The following is a 21,028-nucleotide window of genomic DNA, read 5'->3' as shown; positions in this document are numbered from 1 at the left end:
GGTTTTTGCTTTGTCATTATGGGGTATGGAGTGTAGATTGACGTGAAAAAACGACATGGTTACTGGTGTAACCTCCGTTCCCTGATGGAGGGAATGAGACGTTGGTGTCGATGTAGTGACATTAGGGGTCACTCTTGGGAGCCCGAGACACCTCTGGTCTTTGATAAAAGGCCAATGAAAATTGGCGAGTGGTATTTGCATGCCACTCCCCCGAACATACGGGTATAAAAGGAGCTGATATGCAACCACTCATTCAGGTTTTACGCTGAGGAGCCGATATAAGGTCCGGCCATTTCAGCGGGTAGTTCAGCGTTGTGGCAGGAGGGACCAACGTCTCGTTCCCTCCATCAGGGGACGGAGGTTACACCAGTAACCATGACGTTCCCTATCTGTCACTCACTCGACGTTGGTGTCGATGTAGTGACACTAGGGGTCCCTATACAAAACGCCACAAGGCTGAACTGTGTTACGTGAACTGGCGGTGTGTGGTGGGCAGACTTGCTGTGTGCCTCATAGCCAGCACACCGGGACGACACGTAACCTCCCCCAACACAGTTATGAGTGTCGAACGGCCCTTTTTGGGGACAAGTCGACTACCCAAAGATAGAGACGGGCTTAACCCAGTCGTGGCCTCTTTTCCCCTTCTCTTTTTCCACTCCCTAAAAAAGAAGGGGGATTATCCGACTGGGCCGCCAGGTCTAGTCGGGGGGTGTCCCTCCCAAGGGGAGGACACCGCGGAGACCACACCTCGCCCCAAGAGAGGGGGGGATATTTAAGTGGAAGAATACATCACATGGTCTTTCCAACCATGTGGAGAGCCTTCAAGGTAGATCCTGCCCAATGGGGGAGGAGTTACTACAACATGGAGACAGGGGCAGAGGGGCTCTGCCCAAGGAAGACGCAGTTTGCCAGCAGGGAAACGAATTAGCGGAAGATATAGATCGCATGGGGTTAGCCTTACAGGGAACCGCCACATGTGGAGCACCTACCCCAGAACCGGGCTCTTAGTTAGCGCGTGTACTGGGCCGGCAGCGAGTCTCTCCGAAAACTTGACTGCCACAGGGCTCGGAGGAAGTCAACCAGGGAACAACTTTTGTGAACACTACTGGGAATTAACAGCGCACGTCTTCAGCTCAAAAGGAGGTGGAAGGCGCTATGTGCAAGCGATACACCCGGCCGGCTATCCCGGGCTTATCCGCTTGTGTTGCGTGCCACTACCTGGGACGAAACCGGTTCCACCTGGAGGTTGTAGAACCTTGCAAAGATGTTGGGTGTTGCCCAGCCCGCTGCTCGGCAAATGTCTGTTAGAGAGGCACCTCTGGCCAGGGCCCAAGAAGCCGCTACACCACGGGTAGAATGGGCTCGTAGCCCTACCGGGGGTGGCATGTTTTAGGCGAGATATGCCATAGTTATGGCGTCAATGAGCCAGTGGGCGATCCTCTGCTTGGAGACAGCGCTTCCTTTCCGCTGTGCACCAAAGCAGACAAAGAGCTGCTCAGAGATTCTAAAGTTCTGCGTGCGATCCAAATAGATGCGTAAAGCGCGCACCGGACACAGCAACGACAGGGCTGGGTCTGCCTCCTCCTGGGGCAGCGCTTGCAGATTCACCACCTGGTCCCTAAAAGGAGTGGTGGGAACCTTGGGAACATAACTCCTGGCACGTTTCGCTGACAGAGAACGCTTGCAGGTCACCTACCCTCTCGATGGAAGTGAGCGCAGTCAGGAGGGCAGTCTTCAAGGAGAATGCCTTAAGCTCGGCTGACTGCAAAGCTCAAAGGGGGCTCTCTGTAGACCCTGAAAAACTACAGAGGTCAGATGAGGGAACGAGGCGCGGCCTGGAGGGATTCAGCCTCCTGGCGCCTCTTAGGAACCTGATGATCAGATCATGCTTCCCTAAGGACTTACCGTCGACTGCGTCGTGGTGTGCTGCTATGGCAGCAACGTACACCTTCAAGGTGGAAGGGGACAGCCTCCCTTCCAACCTCTCTTGCAGGAAGGAAAGCACTGATCTGACTGCACATCTCTGGGGGTCTTCCCGACGGGAAGAACACCACTTAGCGAACAGACGCCACTTAAAAGGCATACAGGCACCTCATAGAGGGAGCCCTAGCCTGAGTGAACATGTCTACCATCGCAGGTGGGAGACAGCTTAGGTCTTCCACGTCCCGTCCAGGGGCCAGACATGGAGATTCCAGAGGTCTGGGCGCGGGTGCCGGATGGTGCCCCTTCCCTGAGAAAGAAGGTCCTTCCTCAGGGGAATTTGCCCGGGGGGAGCTGTCGTGAGGAGCGTGAGGTCCGAGCACCACGTCTGGGCGGGCCAGTAGGGTGCTTACCAGGACGACCTTCTCCTCGTCCTCCCTGACCTTGCACAGGGTTTGTGCAAGCAGGCTCACTGGGGGAAAAACGCATATTTGCGAATGCCAGGGGACCAGCTGTGTGCCAGCGTGTCTATGCCGAGGAAGGCCTCGGTCAGGGCGTACCAGAGCGGGCAGTGGGGAGGATTCTTGGGAGGCGAACAGGTGCACCTGTGCCTGTCGAATCGACTCCAAATCAGCTGGACCACCTGAAGGTGGAGTCTCCACTCTCCCTTGAGGGTAACCTGTTGTGACGGCGCGTCTGCCGAAGTGTTGAGGTTGCCCGGGATGTGAGTGGCTTGCAGTGACTTGAGGTGCTGCTGACTCCGTTGGAGGAGACGGCGGGCGAGTTGTGACATACAGCGGGAGTGCAGACCGCCTTGGCGGTTGACATATGCTACCGCTGCCCATGCTGTCTGTCCGAACTAGCACGTGCTTGCCCTGGATCAACGGCCGGAACCTCCGCAGGGCGAGCAGAATTGCCAGTAACTCGAGGCAGTTGATGTGCCAACGCAGCCGCGGACCCGTCCAGAGGCTGGCGGCTGCGTGCCCGTTGCCAACAGCGCCCCAGCCCGTTATGGAGGCGTCTGTCGTGACCACAAAGCGCCTGGAGACCAGAGCTCGTAGAAACGAGAGGTCGGTCCAAGGGCTGAAAAGATGGTGACAGACCGACGTAATGGCCACGCGGTGTGTCCCGTGGCACCATGCCCGTCTCGGGACTCGAGTCTGGAGCCAGTGCTGAAGCGGCCTCATATGCATCAACCCGAGCGGGGTGGCCACTGCCGAGGATGCCATATGCCTCAGGAGCCTCTGAAAAAGTTTCAGTGGAACCGCTGTTTTCTGTTTGAACACCTTCAAACAGGCCAGCACCGACTGGGCGCGCTCGTTCGCAAGGTGCGCCGTCAAGGAGACTGAGTCCAACTCCAAACCGAGAAAAGAGATGCTCTGAACCGGGAGGAGCTTGCTCTTTTCCCAGTTGACCCGAAGCCCTAGTTGGCTGAGGTGTGAGAGCACCAGGTCCCTGTGTGCACAAAACACGTCTCGAGAGTGAGCTAAGATTAGCCAGTCGTCGAGATAGTTGAGAATGCGAATGCCCACCTCCCTTAACGGGGCAAGGGCAGCCTCTGCGATCTTCGTAAAGACGCGAGGAGACAGGGACAGGCCAAAAGGGAGGACTTGTACTTATACGCCTGACCCTCGAACGCGAACCGCAGGAAGGGTCTGTGTCGAGGAAGGATTGAGACGTGAAAGTACGCATCCTTCGGGTCTACCGCCGCGAACCAATCTTGATGCCGGACGCTCGCTAGAATGCGTCTTTGCGTCAGCATCTTGAACGGGAGTCTGTGTAAAGCCTGGTTCAGTACTCGCAGGTCCAAGATTGGCCACAACCCACCGACTTTTTTCGGTACAATGAAGTAGGGGCTGTAAAACCCTTTCTTCATCTCGGCTGGAGGGACAGGTTCTATCACGTCCTTCCGTAGGACGGTAGCGATCTCCGCGCAAGGTAGCAGCATTTTCGTCTTTCACCAAGGTGAATTGGACACCGCTGAACCTGGGCGGATGCCCGGCGAAGTGAATCGCGCAGCCGAGTCGGACGGTCCGGACCAGCCCTCGTGACAGACTGGAAGGCGCAAGCCATGCGTCCAAGTTCCGCACAAGGGGGACCAAAGGGACATTGTCATCGGATGTACCGGCAGGTGGGGCCTCGCGGCGGGGCGGAGCTCGAGGTGCCACACCACGTCGTGGCCGTGCTGAGTCCGAGGACATCGAAGCACTTACCTGGCTCCTTGTGACCACCCCCGGAACAGCCTGGGACGGGGGAGGAAGAGGCCTGTCCTCGTGACCCGTGGAGACTGTCACATCGGGGGCGGATTTGTGCCACAGCTGGGTGCTCAGGGCGGGAGACCGCCGCTGGAGCGCCAACCTGCCAAATGGAGTGGTGGACGGTGGTCATGATGCCAGCCGTACACACCGGATACGTGACCCAGGGAACAAGGAAACCACTCTTGCTGAGCTCTTGAGTACTGCAGCCACTTGGGCATGCAGCGCAATTAAATGCAAAAGGTAACAAAAAGATGAAGATCTGCTTACCAGCTCCAGAGCAGCGGGTTTCGTTGTCCCTGGGTCGCCCGTCTCAAGGGCGCTTTGAAGCCTTTCACGGGTTCTGGGCGGCCACGAGACGGGTGGCGTCTGCTTCCTGCGGTAGGCTCCACGCCGTGGCCAGGCCGAAGGGGCGGGCTGCGGCGGAGCCAGTGCAGTCACCGCAGGGGGACGCCCTTGGCGATGAGTAGATGGGGTGCGGGATCTTGAGCCGCGCCGGGGCAGGATATGCCGGCTAGCATCCATCTACTGCTCTACCATCGAGAACCGCTGGGCAAAGTCCTCAACGGAGTCGCCGAATAGGCCTGCCTGGGAAATGGGGGCAGCAAGGAAACGTGTCTTGTCGGCCTCACCCATCTCGACCAGGTTGAGCCAAAGGTGGCGCTCCTGGACCACTAGTGTGGCCATCGTCCGCCCGAGAGTCCACGCCGTGACCTCCGTCGCTCGGAGAGCGAGGTCGGTCATCGAGCGCAGTTCCTGCATCAATCCCGGGGCGGAACTACCCTCGTGCAATTCCTTTTGCGCCTTGGTAGACTATATATATATATATATATATATATATATATATATATATATATATATATATATATATATACACACACACACACACACACACACACACAGATATATATATATATATATAATTCAATTGACTAATCAGAATCAAGTATTCCAGAGAGTAGTGTAATAATGATTATTACAGTACTTCATGACTTTCACTACTTTACTGTTGTATGACGTCACTGTTTAGAGAATATGGTAACTGAGCAGCTCAAGAGTGGAAAAGATGAGAAAAGAGGGAAGGGTTTTTCCCAAAAGAAAAAGTCACATCAACAAAGCGAGAAAGAATGAAGGACAAAGGTAAGGGCCGTGTAGTGTGAGAAAGTTGCCTTTAGCCGAATGAGATACAGTATCACACTCACAAGAGAGAAACACAAGCACTGTTTCAAAGAGACAGGGAGGAAGGGAAAAATCTCCCATCTGATCCAGAGTGGATAATTTTAATGAACATATGTCCTCTGTTCTTCCTCTGTCAGCCCTCCCCATCACACAGTCAATATGCGCCCACACTCCCACTCTAACTGTTAATTGACTAGGGAATTCCACGTGCTCGTCACTATGGTTACTTGGCAGGGAATGGGGGGTCAGACTGACCGCTGTCCCAGAAATGTTCATCCAAGGTGGGGAGTGACAGCCGCCACTGCCCTCGCTCAAAATGCATTCCACACCCCATACGGCGGACCAGGAGGCCCAAACACCAACAACCCAACAAAGTCCCTCAAACATACGCCCAACAGATTCTATCTACCAATGCGTGTCAACCTCTTTCCAAAATCACTGTCTAATAAAGTCTGTCTCAAAGAGTTAAAGTCCTGTGTTTTTCAGTGCAGAACCATTTCATAATCTGTCTTTCCAACTAACTGAACTAATCCACCATAAGCCAAATGCCACTGTTGTCTATATAATTGTCTTTTAAGAGAGATTTTTGACTCTGCTAGGATAAGCAAGCAAACAAGGAATTACTGGGCCTCACAAAAGCCTAATTTGATTGCACAAGCCCATTTCTCTTGATAATACATTACATTTTCATCTGGATTTTCCTTTGTGCTATATTTTAGTCCTCCAAACTCATTTAACGTATATATTACAGTATGATCTTCTGCTAGAGTACCGTATCACTCCCACTGGAGTAGAAGCATAAAATGAGTCTTACAAACTTCATCTATGTCCTCTGTGACTTGTTTTAAAAACTAAAATTACATCCAAAACTGATTACTGGCTATTAATAAGATTTCATTTCAGAGCAAATGGATGGCTACAACTTGTGAAATGAGCAGACACAGTGCTTGAAACTTGATAGGAAATTTAGCCATGCTAACTGTCAGTCAAGCTGGAGTAGTGTGCATGGAAATCACTGACTGGTTAGGATTATGCTGAGGCAAACCAATGTGAACTGAAGCCCCGCAGGCTTGAATAAGATTAGCAAACTGAGTGTCAATCAGAAATGCAACAGAATTAGAGTTGGCACTGAGGTCCTCAGGGTCCATCAGACCACCCTCCTGTTTATCAGCCTGGGACACTCATTAACCACAAACTCAAACACTACACTCGCCAATCTAAATCAAAGGGATGAAGGGTTTCAGGATAGGTGTAGGTGAGGAGGAAGGAATAAGTAAAAGAAAGAGAAAGAGATCTGTTATTTGATGCTCCAGCTTTTTGTTAAATGTAGACTTCTAGTGCCGGTCAATTTTAAAGTTATGTTCACACAAGTTTTACAAGAAATGGGAAAACAAAGTTGAAGTTACAGATACACAGAACAGGTTATGGGGGCTGATGTTTGTTAAGATGAAAAGCATTCTTCTCCTGCAGGTAATCACCTGACCATGTGTCTCCTGAGTGAAATGCAATCTGCCACCCAATCAAGTCTGAGGAACCCACAATTGCAAATTCATCAACCCCTCCCACTCTTTGACATACACAAACCCTCTGGCGATGCAATGTTCTTTTCAAATCCAGCAATGCGGTCATTTTATAAACAGATTTACATGAAGAGAACTACTATGCTCTTTTGCAGCATCATTCATCTTGAAATGGGCTTATGTACACTCACAAATGCACTAAGCTAATCCATTTTTCACTGTCTGGCAGAACTCTCCTTCCTCTCCTCCCTGTGAGGACATTTTACAGTAAATTCACCGAAGGGCCCTGCAGTGTTCCGTGGGTCAAGCACTGTGAAAGCAACAAAGCGGCTCGTCAAACAGTGACCATTTTCGCTGAAGAGGTTAACAATGCTCGGTTAACCATTAACCAGATTAAAAAACAGCAAAATAGTGTCACAAGGAAAAAAGTGTCCTTCATGTTAGACACATGCTGTGGAAAAGAGACTGCAGAAGATAAATCACAGCCATGGAGAAACACACATACAACCTGCATTTCCAGTTTCGACTAAATTATGATTAATCCGCAAGCCAGGTGTCCAAAACAAAATATTTAAATTGTGGATACATAAAGTTGAGTGTGAGGGTGTATCTGTGTATGTTCAAGGAAGATCAAACAAGAACTAAAGTTGTCCAATAACATAGCCAAAAAGTGTTTACATAGACATTTTTTTTAATGAATAGGACACCCAAAAATTACAATTCTATCTTCATTTACTCAACCTCTTGTTGTCCTGTATACCTGTCTTTCTTACATGGAACACAAAAGAAGATGGTAGGCAAAATGTCAGCCTATAGCCTAAAGTATACTTGCACGCTACGACTGCTATGAGATACTGGACTATTTCTCTTCAGGAGTATTCGTACACCGATAAAGTTGTCTTTACAGTCCTCATGTAGAAAAGAGTTATACAAATGCAGGTATCTCCTAACCTCCTCACACACACGCTATTGACATTTATATTCACTGTTTCTATCTTTGTCTCCATTTGCAGTTCCTCGTGAAAGCAATGGCTTAATTGTGAGAGTTGCCACCTTGTGAACCCACAAATTAGTGCAAATAATTCCAGGCACATACACAAACTGTGCGTTCAGAGTGCACACGGTTAGAGAAATCAGGCTGTATGCGTTCAGTGCTCAAGCCTCTGCTGATGACAAAATTTGCGTCGATTAAACGTCCTGTTCGCAGACACTTAGCGTTCGTGTCTAACCAAAGTATATTTTGGGCTTTGGTCACCATTCACTTTCATTGCATCTTTTTTCTATACAGTGAAACTGAATGGTGACTGAGGTTAACATTTTTCCAACATCTCCTTTTGAGTTCTATGTCAGAAAGAATAGGTATGGAACAACAAGATGTGAATCATCCTTTTAATGGAGCTAACTATGTGTTTTTGTGTGTGTCTTGTTGGTGCATTTTTAGTTGGAGTGAGTTCAAAAAAAGATCAAGCTTTACAAAAAATGTTTGTGAGTGTGTGTTATCCCCAGCAAGAGCACATCTTGAAGTGTCTTTCGAGTGTGGGGCAGTGAATACCTCAGCCTGGGGGTGCGTTTGACTAACCAAACAGCTGTAAACTGAGGGCTATAAAAGCTTTTCTCTCCCCTGCGTCAGAAGACTGTTCCCCATCTTAAACCAGCCTAAGCTGGTTTGCTTGTCTTAGCTGGTCTCCCAGCCTGGTCATACCAACACAGTCTCTTGACAACTCAAATACGAGATGATGAAATCTTAGGATATCGTACAACTTGGTAAGAAAAGGTACTTTTATTCCCCAAAGACCAACCAATCAACAAACAGAATTTCAGATCGTTACAATATAAGCATAAAATTTTAGCTGCCTCATATCCAACACTTTATTTTGAGAAAGAAAACATCTGTGAATACATTTGGTAACTCCTTCCATATTTATTTATGCAAAACAAATGAGTGATATATGTCAATAACCTGTAATACGCTATGCTTCCCTCTTCTCATTCCAAAGCCCAATGTTTTCTTTCTTCTGTGGTAAACACAAGTTATTTGCCAATTCAGATCATGGTTAGGTTTAAAGTTTGGCAAAGAGGTTGGAATTTATGGTTAGGTGTAGGTTTGGGGTTTGAGTTAGGGGTTAAACTAAGGGAAAATTGTAAGAATGCTTGTTCAAAACCCTGATGTTTCTCTTTCTTCCATGGTACTCAGCGGTGATTTTCATATTAAAATCATAGTTAGGTTTAGGATTTGAGTAAAGGGTTAGACCAGGGGCTGGCAACCTATGGCACACGTGCCACCATTGGCACGCAAAGGGGTAATCAGTGGCACGCCAGTAACAGCGAGAGAGGAGTAGACTATTTTATTTATATAAATTCTGCACCTGCATTCCAATCTACATCTTGATGTAATCCTCCCTCATGATCATGCAGCGTTTTCATGAGCTGAATGGGAGGCTAAACAAAAAGTTAAAATTAATGAGACTGCAGTATACCCAACAGACACGTGCAGCACGTGCAAGCTATTCGCACATCACGAGCCGGCAACGCTTCACTTTTGGTTAATCGCGTGAATAAACTCGCCAACATTCCGTGTTTCATTTTTTTTGTTTTTTTGCTTTCAGAGCAACACATGTAATAAGGAAAACACCACTATTAATCCTTGAGATTTCCAACCCAGCATACAGGTACACCCTCTTTAAACCATGGTCACACTCAAAATTACATTAAATGATTAAAAGAGAAAACATAAACCCACATCGTTGAGTTCAAAAATCTGAGTCTATTCAAAATATAAATTAAACCTGGAAATAATGTTTTAGTATTTTGCAGGTGCGAATCACTGAAAAGGGCTAAATACTTGATCGGCTTGTGATGTGTGAATGGACTGCATGCGCAGCGAGAGTCTCGTCACACTTAGTGTTTAGCCTCCCATTCAGCTGATAAAAACATGCTGCGTGATCATGAGGAAGGATTACATCAAGATGTAGATTGGAATGCAAGTGTAAAAAACTTCATATAAATAAAATAGCCTGCTCCTCTCTCACTGTTGATTGCGTGCTAGTGATTACATGATTACAATGACATAATATAAGAAATATTTAAGATTCCACACAATTTAGTGATCAGTAATCAAATAAGCAAATTTGTGACATTAACTGTGTTAACTCATTTTGTACAAAAGGACAGGTTTTCTTTCATTAAAGCACTTTCACAAGATGCTCTGTGAAAATTCACATGCAGGATCATGATTATATCATAATCATCGGGTTTTGCAAACATTTTTAATTCAAACTGTTATGCAGATAATGTCATTTGTAATGAAAAATAAATGATTAAATAAGCAAAATGCTGAATAGAAACATTTTCACAAGTGGACTCAAACTTCGGAAAATCACATAAATGTGTCGGCACAGCCATTGACCAAGAAAAAAAAAATAGCACTCCATGTCAAAAAGGTTGCCGGCCCCTGGGTTAGACTATATGATAAGCTTTAGGCTCAGGCTAGGGGTTAAACTTAGGAAAAATCATTATAACATTGTTTGTTTATTTTTTTCTCTATGGCAGTAAAAGTTGTACGTTTTGTATGAGCCAACTCATAGCATTTCTTAGGAATTTGTCATTTCTCATTATTATTACAACTTTATGAGACTAGGTTGGGTCAGAGTGGTCGGTTGGCTGGTTTCAGAGGTTTTTTGTGCACTTTTCTGCCGGTCAGGCCAGAGACCAGGCTGGGTGGCGAGCGAGACCAGCAAACCAGCTTAGACTGGTTTTAGATGCATTTTTTAGAAGGGATACTAACAAGACAACAAGATGTAAACAGTACGTCAACAGAAAGGATTTCTTATAAACCAAATCCCCAAACACTGTTAGGATAAACAAATCAATTCAGAACAACTAATGCCCATCTCCAGATCGATAAGAGTCTAATAGAGCTAAGGGAGATGCTGCAATCTACTACAAGATGGCCAATAGTATAACATGACCTACGTTCCTCTCAGAAAAAGCAATATTTTCCCCAGAAGGAAACCCATCATCCCTGAATCCATTAGGAATGCCTGAGAGAGGCCTCAGCATTTGCATTGGCCAATCACCCTGCTGATCTCTACAGTTAAATAGATCAGCCGCACTTAACCTTGTCTCCCCAAAGACCCCTGACGCTCTCATTCTCACCACCATCGCCCCACATTCAAGGCTATGTTTCAAAGCATTATCTCTCATATTCTTCTGTTCCCCACTTTATTAACAAACCACTTCAACATCCTGTACAGAAAACAGCCAACACACACTCATGTTTGTCTGAGTTTCCTCTATGCCACAAATAACAGCCTTAAATTTGCAGCCTTGGAGAAATCAAAGGGCAGCAGGCTACCAGACTTCCTCTATCTCTGTCTCTGCCCTGCCCGGTTGATTTGTAGTCTGGGCAGAGCGTTTGAATGCTGAAGGACTGGGTAGGGCCCTGATTTCATGAAATATGGGAGGGCTGGTGGGGTTTTTTGGGTGCAAACACAGAAGAGGGGAGGACGAGAAGAGAGACTGAGGGGTCCTGTTTCCTTTATTGAAATAATGAGTCTATCAGCATTGGTGTTTACAAATTCTAAGTAAAAGGGCTCACTGAGTCGGCATGAATAAATTCTTTCCTGCCATCCCCTACCAGATTATATGCACAGATATCTGCCCTCCCTGTCAACCTCTGTGTATGTATATATATATATATATATATAAGAGACTGTTATATATGCCAGAGCATGCACAATAGCTGCATGTTAAACACAATAGAGGAATTCGTAAATCACCAAAAACATCAATGCGGTCACCCACTGATCTGTAAATAACACCACCATACTGAAAACAAAGAGAAATTGAGAGACAGAGAAAGAGTCAGAGCTAATCCATACCATTAAAAGTCTGTGTGTTTGCTGTGTCTGGGTGCATAACATCTGCAGCAACGTCTGAACTGTTGTGGCTTTGATATTAAGATAAAAAGCCAGGCTGCTTAGTTACTCTCTTTATGAGCTCACCTCAAGTTGAAGTACAGCATGTGGTTGCTGCTGCTTTGTGCCAGTGAGCTCTCTGGAAACCTGCTGCTAACAGGACTGCCGCCATTGGGTCTAACCATCCAAAACAAGCTTTCGTGAAGGACTTTCAAAGCAATTAAAACAAGCTCAAACCTTTTTTGATGATTATTTAAAGTGTTTGAAGAATCACTGAGGTTGGCTCTGGTTTTCCTCTAAGGTGTAATACTTATGTTATGTTACTAAGTGATTGAGTAATTATATACAAGCTACAAATGGCACACAGCAATCTTTGGCACACTAAAAGTTCCATGCTAGAGGTAACTTTTAAAGCGGGGATATTAACCTGCTCAAATGTAGCCTAAGTGTAAAAAGTGCTTTATGGTCTAGCACCAAAGTACCATATTGTGATCTTGGACTAAAACCAGTGTGTTGTGGTTACGTGACAAGTTTCCACTGGCAGCCTGTGTGTCCATCTGCGGCAAAAGAGAGAAGAGACAGAAAGAGACAGAATCTAGGGGGTTGAAGTGTCAGGGGGCGATATGTAACCAGTCCCCTGCTGAATGCCTCTCATTCCAAGCATTGACTCCCCCCTCCTTACAGGCATGAATCACATAGTTGATTCCAGAGACTGGGGCCCACAGCAGTGATCTGAATCACACACTACCAGCTCTACCCACCATCATTACTAGCCAATTTAGCACCTTGGATTTGCACATTTACACAATGTGTGTTAGCCGGTGGGCTTGCATTGGTGCACAGGTGTGTGTGTAATCTTAAATGGGTATGCGAGTCTAGCTGTACGTGCAGGTGCGCACAGAGCCATAAAGATATGTGTGCGTGTGTGTGGGTTTGATATATATCTATAGGCGCTTTGAGCTCCAAGAAGCCACCTCAGACACAAGTTTGGCTTTTATCTGCTGGCCCAGCACAAAGAGCAGGTTTTAATTTGAAGCCTCCTAATACCATAATAATTACTGCTGGCGGCAGGGGGTGATGTGTGTGCGTGCTGATTTCTCTACCGAGGAGAAATTAAGTAAGGAAATGAGCGGGGGAAATAAGCTTGTGATAGACAAAGAGGGGAAGCGCATTGTTTGCTGCTCCAAAGCTGACAAGCTGTCTCAATGTTTTTTCTGCCACCTTCTGACATCCAACTGCGATCAAACGCACACTGCCACACACGCCTCAGCGAGGTGGTGTGCTGATACCACCTAAGGATACACACCTGGGGCTCGAAAAAGCAAATAATACTGTCTAAATACCATCTGAAAGGGTATTGCTTTGAAAGTGACAGTGAGGGCGGTTACAGAAAAAGGTCATTTGACCCAAATATGAGGCCAGTCAGGAACCATTTTATATGCAAATCATTGAGCCTTCCATTATGGAAAAGATAGGACAAATTATATGAGAGCGGTAACAGCGGCTGTTCCCTCTGTGCTGGCATCAAATTGAAATTAACGGGCAGAGTTCCAGCAGCTTCTGTTTCGCAGTTAAATGCGACAGAGTCTAAATCAATTGAAATGTATGCCCAGAAAGAGGATAAAGTCATTAAAACGGGTTTTCCTGTTGACGCATTCCAATCTGGAAGAAAATAAGCTGGCATTCAATGATTGTGGAGATGTAGCAATTTTTAACTCTGCTGACTTCAAGATGTCATCATTTGGTTTGATTGGCAATTTGGCATACTTGAAACTGCTGGACAGATCCCATGCACTACATTAGTCTCAAACATGAGCAGGAGAATAGACTTCCTTTGTGTATAGCAAAATAGTAGGGCAGCAAAATAGAGTGGATGATGTACAACTGTGTCAATCCAATTAAAGTTCACACAAAATAAATATTAAATAAAACTTAAATGATTTATGTTTGACAGAGAGAGAAAGAGAGCTAAAGAACTTTTGAGATCGGCTTTTCAGACTTCTCACTAGAGGCAGACGGTTTTAAAAGCAACAGAGGCTTCACACTGATCAGTGTATTAAACCCCATGCAGCACCCTGGAGACCTGAGCTTGCTCATCAGAAGAAACACTTCATCTCTCTCTGTTGCTCCACATATATTTTCACACTCTGGACATGAGCAGAGCCAGAACACATTTTTCTCTCAAACAACGGAAGAAAGGCAGGGTGCATTGGGATAAGCTAGTTGGGTAAAAAAAAAAAAAGACTGCAGCTATCTGCACTATTGAAAGAAGGCGAGAATGCTAGAAAAAGCAGATAGACTTGATAGGGGAGGGGAGTGAAAGAGCCTTAAGAGGAGATTGGAAGATAAAATGTGGGTACCGCTGGGATGGAGAGATGCTTGTCTGGGAGGGTTTTTTGAGGGGTGGATACAGATGTAAGAGGAGAGAGAAAGAACGCTTTATATGGGTGTTTTAACTCACAAGTTCATGTTAAAATGGAAATTTTGCAAATTATCTATTTTAACCAAATTTGCTCATAAATTAAAATTTGGAGACAGCAGTGTCAAAGTGTAATGATATGCAGTTGAAGTTATCTACATGTTACACAGTTCACTACATTACGTTTACATTTAAGTCGTTCAATAGAGCGACTTCAAAAAGTGATAATATATTAACACATCCGCCCATGCTATACAGTATGAGAGAGGCAGTAGCCTGTCCTCCTCACACTTGAACTCAGATGAAAGACAGCGCGCTCTTTCGCCCCTCTCAAGTGCACTGTTGAGCAGGAGCGTCCCTCCCCTCCTCAAAGAACAAGATTTGTCCGGGTCGTTAACCCTTGAACCATTGCCTGACTTAAACATGAGCCACAGACCCTCAAAGTCCACAAACCCACAAAATAGAAAGACAAAAAAAAAAAAAAAAAAAAAAAAGGAAAAAAAAAATCTTTAATTTAGAGAAGCGTCTTAGGGTCGTGTGTCCATCGTCCATAGTTTTTAAATTGTTTTCAAACATGGGCAAGACGGACGTTTTTAACCGTTGCCCTGTGTCGAGACACCTGCGTTCCTGGCGTTGCGTCTAGCTTTTTGGCGCAAAGACGCTTTCGATGTGAACGGACCCTTAAGATGTGCTTCCTTGAAGATTGTCCATTTCTTTTTTTCTTTTTTCTGAAAAGGGCAAATGTTATACATGTTCGTGACCAATTTTTAACTTGTCTGCAACTCTTTTAACCTCCGCGTAGCGTGCGGCCAGGTTGGAACAGGTTGTTGCGAAAACAAGTAACCTGCGCCTAACCAAGACATTTACTCCACATTCAAACAGGCAATTTAAAATTCCTCACAAATTAACCAGTAAGATTATACTTTCCTTAGAATTTACATGTAAAAAGACGGAACAGGTCAAACTTGGCTTAGGCTGTATTTATTATTATTATTATTATTATATTATTATTCTGGTCGTATTTGAACTTACGTTGCAGGGCTAGCAAGGTGCAGCAAACCGCTAGCTGTCCCAACACTGTTCTCTCCATAGTTGCCTCTTTACTTAGCGGCTTTCTTTCGCGTAGCTTAAGTTCTTTGCACTCTTTTCAGTCCGTCTCAGGTCGGTACAGATCCTTCACCCTCTGCTTTCAAACTGCCCCACACACTCACTCTCTCACACACAGCAGTGCGCTCCCCTGTCCTTCTTGCCGCAAGAAATTTGAAGCGGTTGGCAGAGACTTCGGTTGATATATTTGCACAAAAGGTGACCGTCTGCCCCTCCCCTCCCCTCTCTCCCTTACCAAGCGGGGTGAAGTGTTGCTGGAGTAAACGCACACGGCCAGCAGAGTTTTGTTGTATTTTATTTTTGTATTTTTTTTATTTTACGTTATCGCAATGTTTAATTTTAAATGATTAAGAAGGATGATTCCTTAATACAGATTGATCCTATTGTGACTGCGCGCGCGTACACACAAACACACACACACACGCACACAAACAGTAAATTATTTGCAAGCATTTTTAATCTGTTATGACTGTTGCAAATTACAGCACAAAACTTGTGGGAATTTCTTAAAAATAAATACATTAATACAAATAAAAAGTAAATATACAGCATTGAGGTTTTGGGCTGTGTTTCAGATATTCTGTGAATGAGAGAGGGTCTAGAGCAGTGATATGTTGATGTAATCCCAGTACTGCCACCAGTTTAAACCACAAATCTCTGTGTCCCATTCGTAATGTTCAAATGTTCATTTATAATTGTGTCCTATAACTCTGTGTTGTTATAACTATTGTTTATTGCGGCACCACATGTCGGTTTGTAACAAAAATGCTTGTGATTTGTATTGCTTGTCTATGTTTTGTTGTGTTCCTATTGTTTGCATGACTATACGTGCAGAAATGATGTTGTTGTTGCTGTATTATTGTACTAATGTTTTTGCTGCTTTTTTGCATGGCTTGTGTTTCTGTCTTTACAATCCTTGTTGGTTGCTGTAGCTGTCTTTTAAGACGTTTTTTGTCTCTGTTTGTAAATTTTATCACTTTAATTCTCATAACATCTTGCCAGAGGACTGCAGTTGAAAAATAGCCAGTCGGCTAATACTGACACATTTACAGATATGTTGATTCATGTGTGTTGTCCTAGGATAGCTGGTGCAAAACAGCTGCTTTCTCAGGGAGAGAGTTGGGTCCACAAGAGAGAGTAGCCTGTGTTATCGAACTCAATAAGAGGAGAGGCTATTGGAAATGGAGTAGGGCAAAGTGATGAAAGAAACATAGTGAGAGAGAGAGAGAGAGAGAGAGAGAGATAGGAGGGTGGTGCTTTTATGTTTGAGCCACCCATTTACTTCAGAAAGAAAGGTTAGCACAGGACATACAGTGTGATATTCAGCTGTGTCATTTATCAATATTACTTTGTGCTGTTCCTGGGTCATGACAGCACAGCAAAGTATTAAACTGCTCATCCCCTAACACCACCAAATACAATCAGTTAAGACTGTTAAGTTCAGTTTGTTAAATCAGTTAAGTTTTCATGAAAAACAGCAATGCTGATATTGTGAAGGGGTTGCTATTGTGAATTTCTTCCTGACATAGCATGTTTATGAGTAACCACAACACCAAAGACGAGGCACACTGATATCAGTTAAGCCTCTGTTGTAGGTGGTATAGAGTTGCGAGGCATACTTTTACTACTGGGCTCAGCCAGGACAGGAGAACATTTTAGTAATCGAAACCCACTCTGTGACCTTTCCACGGTCCAGACTTTGCTCTTAGAAAACACCAGAGCCTTAGCTTGACCCAGAATGTAGCAGTTATCTAAAATTGAAGTGATTTTCTCAAAAAAAAGAAGTGATTTTCACTGAGTGCTCAGTGTCAAAAACATACATTTTTATTTAGGTGAAATAGTTTTTGCCTTAATGAGGGCATTTTGTTTTCATTTTCAGATATCTGACTGCCACAGGTCATTACAGTGTCTGCAAAGGCATTATACCCTAGACTGAATATTATTAAATATATCAAACGGTAGAAAACAGCCAAAAATGGAGGAATTCACTTTGAGGCATTTGTTCACCCACACACACACACACACAAAATGATTCAGGCATTTCAATTTCATAACAAAATTCCTTCAAATTGAATAATCTTTAATAAAATATATATATATATATATTTTAAGTTTTATTGATTACATTTTGTTTAACATAATGTTAAACAAAATGTAATCAATAAAACTTAAAATATATATTTTTTTATTTTATTAAAGATTTCTCAATTCAATTTGATGGAATTTTGTTTTGAACTTGAAATGTGTAAATATTCTAAATAGGCTATATACAGTGCATCCAGAAAGTATTCACAGCACTTCACTTTTTCCACATTTTGTTATGTTAGAGCCTTATTCCAAAATGGATTAAATTCATTATTTTCCTCAATTCTACAAACAATACCCCATAATGACAACATGAAAGAAGTTTGTTTGAAATATTTGCAAATTTATAAAAAAATAAATAAAATAAAATAAAAAAAATCACATGTACATAAGTATTCACAGCCTTTGCTCAATACTTTGTTGAAGCACCTTTGGCACCAATTACAGCCTCAAGTCTTTTTGAGTATGATGCTACAAGCTTGGCACACCTATTTTTGGGCAGTTTCTCCCATTCTTCTTTGCAGGACCTCTCAAGTTCCATCAGGTTGGATGGGGAGCGTCAGTGCACAGCCATTTTCAGATCTCTCCAGAGATGTTCAATCGGGTTCAAGTCTGGGCTCTGGCTGGGCCACTCAAGGACATTCACAGAGTTGTCCTGTAGCCACTCCTTTGTTATCTTGGCTGTGTGCTTAGGGTCGTTGTCCTGTTGGAAGATAAACCGTCGCCCCAGTCTGAGGTCCAGAGCGCTCTGGAGCAGGTTTTCATCAAGGATGTCTCTGTACATTGCTGCATTCATCTTTCCCTCGATCCCGACTAGTCTCCTAGTTCCTGCCGCTGAAAAACATCCCCACAGCATGATGCCACCACCACCATGCTTCGCTGTAGGGATGGTATTGGCCAGGTGATGAGCGGTGCCTGGTTTCCTCCAGACATGACGCTTGCCATTCAGGCCAAAGAGTTCAATCTTTGTTTCTCATGGTCTGGGAGTCCTTCAGGTGCCTTTTGGCAAACTCCAGGCGGGCTGTCATGTGCCTTTTACTGAGGAGTGGCTTCCGTCTGGCCACTCTACCATACAGGCCTGATTGGTGGAGTGCTGCAGAGATGATTGTTCCTCTGGAAGGTTCTCCTCTCTCCACAGAGAAATGCTGGAGCTCTGTCAGAGTGACCATCGGATTCTTGGTCACCTCCCTGACTAAGGCCCTTCTCCCCCGATCACTCAGTTTGGCCAGGTGGCCAGCTCTAGGAAGAGTCCTAGTGGTTCCAAACTTCTTCCATTTACGGATGATGGAGACCACTGTGCTCACTGGGACCTTCAATGCTGCAGAAATCTTTCTGTACCCTTCCCCAGATCTGTGCCTCGATACAATCCTATCTCGGAGGTCTACAGACAATTCCTTGGACTTCATGGCTTGGTTTGTGCTCTGACATGCACTGTTAACTGTGGGACCTTATATAGACAGGTGTGTGCCTTTCCAAATCATGTCCAATCAACTGAATTTACCACAGGTGGACTCCAATCACGTTGTAGAAACATCTCAAGGATGATCAGTGGAAACAGGATGCACCTGAGCTCAATTTTGAGTGTCATGGCAATGGCTGTGAATATTTATGTACATGTGATTTTTTTCATTTTTTATTTTTAATACATTTGCAAAGATTTTAAACAAACTTCTTTCACATTGTCATTATGGGGTATTGTTTGTAGAATTTTGAGGAAAATAATGAATTTAATCCATTTTGGAATAAGGCTGTAACATAACAAAATGTGGAAAAAGCGAAGCACTGTGAATATTTTCCAGATGCACTGTATGTATATATATATATATATATATATAATTTTTTTTCTTTTCTTTTTAGTGGACATTTTTAAGATCTCAGGCATTTTTATCACTTTTGGTGACATTTTTGCCCCATGCCCTGGTTAATTTTTCTGATCCTGACTCCTGTGTCTTAATTTTATGATTTCTTTGGGAACAACATGATCTGATCTATACTTAGATGGCGGGATGATAGAGTGATGTAATGATAAAATGATTAAAAGCAAAGAGCAGAGTTTTTAAGCACTCTGTGAATCTTGTGTCAGGGTGTGACAAGCATGGAGCCTCAGGGAACAACAGGGATACAAGAACAGAGGAGCGGAGAAGAGAGAAACAGAATAATAAATTGGGGCTTAAGAGTGAGGAAGGAGGACTGCACTCCAGGCAAGCAGATCAGCAGAGAATGAGCAAAGACAGACCAAAGGGATAATGGACAGAGCTAGATTGAATTTGATGTGCTTTTTACAGTATTTTCGAAATTATAGGTTGTTTGAAAATGTGCTCATATACAGTAAATGCACTTACATAAACTACTCTGCCCCCCACCTCCACACACACTCTTTCATTTAATGTCTTTGTCTCCTCTTATTGCTTGCTTTTTCACAGACACATTTTTCAGTCAAGTTTTTGTTTACCCTCCAAATAAATTATATCATAATTGCGTTACGTTTTATTAAGTTATTATTATAAGTTGCATTGCTGTAATGTTTTGGTACAACTCTACCCTTGAATACATGGTGTGATGGAAAATCTTCTATCAAGAGAGATTGCTTATTAAAAAGTTACTTTTTATAGACAAATTTGGCACTGAAGCAAGAAAAATAAACAAGAGTACTCTGAGTAAGAGCTGAATCGATACAGAGAATCGTAATATTTGGTTACAAGGTACTGACACAAAACTGCGGTGAAAAATTCCTCATACTCGTTGAAAGTTGCACAATGTTTTTCATATCAGAAATAAATTTAAGCAATATCAACAAGAGTGCTTTTGTATATCAGCATGGCTGTGATTTGGCCGTGAGCATGAGGTAGTAAATAAGACGTTAATATTTACCAACTTACATTTTAGACACAATATGATCAGTTAATTTGACTATTTTTGCTCTGCTAACAAAATATTACAAACAAAGCTGTAGTAGTGCTGTTAAACTAAGGCCATGTCCACACCATAGTTTTCCATTTAGATCATCATCGTTTTCCAAAGTATGTGGTACTAGAGAGCATTTTGCCTTTGTTTTCTGTGAAGGACATGGCATTCCAGTGTGGATGAGAGGCGTAAACGTAGCAAAATCAATGCATTTGCAACTGACAAAATACTAGTGTGGACAGCATAAATTACAGCACTCATGGAATGCCGCTTGTCCAATCAGATTAAAGGGCTGGAATGAACAGTTATGATATGTTATAAAATTAATGTTAAAGTTCCTACACTGGAATTACCCTCCACATACGTAAGGGGATACTGCATAAGGTCCTTGGGGCTGAGAGTATCCCTACAGACAGATGGGACAGATCCACATTCTGCTCTCTTTCCAGGAATCACTGTCACCACACTAAACCCTCAAGCTGTACATACAGAGCCTTTAGGTCTAGCCATAACAGTCGCTGATCATGGTGGCATAGTGTCAGAATTCAACCCCAAAAAGTTTGCATATTTTTGCCAGTCGTGGCAGCATGGCAAGTGGGCGAACATGCTGATATTTCGGCTGCAGGGTTCTTCTTCATGGTGGCATTCAGTGAAACAATTGAGCCTATCATTCCTTCTGCCCACAGCCTGACTTAACATCTTTCTCCACACACAGAGCTGATT

General features: G+C 44.2%; 1 protein-coding gene across 5 annotated transcripts in view; it reads right to left on the bottom strand.

Annotated features, from left to right (window-relative positions):
- The window catches only part of LOC127452427 (basal cell adhesion molecule-like), a 115,097-nt gene extending 99,614 nt beyond the window's left edge, over positions 1 to 15,483 (bottom strand). For all 5 annotated transcript variants that reach the window (XR_007899265.1, XR_007899264.1, XM_051717856.1 and 2 more), the window contains exon 1: positions 15,242 to 15,483. Coding sequence is in view for 3 of the 5 variants with exons in the window: in XM_051717856.1 (XP_051573816.1) it covers positions 15,242 to 15,299 (58 nt within the window). In the remaining 2 variants the exon portion in view is untranslated. The remainder of the gene's footprint in view (positions 1 to 15,241) is intronic.
- Positions 15,484 to 21,028: the final 5,545 nt, after the last annotated feature.

Source organism: Myxocyprinus asiaticus, chromosome 15, assembly GCF_019703515.2.
Source record: "Myxocyprinus asiaticus isolate MX2 ecotype Aquarium Trade chromosome 15, UBuf_Myxa_2, whole genome shotgun sequence".
Classification (NCBI taxonomy): domain Eukaryota; kingdom Metazoa; phylum Chordata; class Actinopteri; order Cypriniformes; family Catostomidae; genus Myxocyprinus; species Myxocyprinus asiaticus.
The sequence above is the reverse complement of the archived record's forward strand: the minus strand, read 5'-3'. Positions and strand labels throughout refer to the sequence as shown.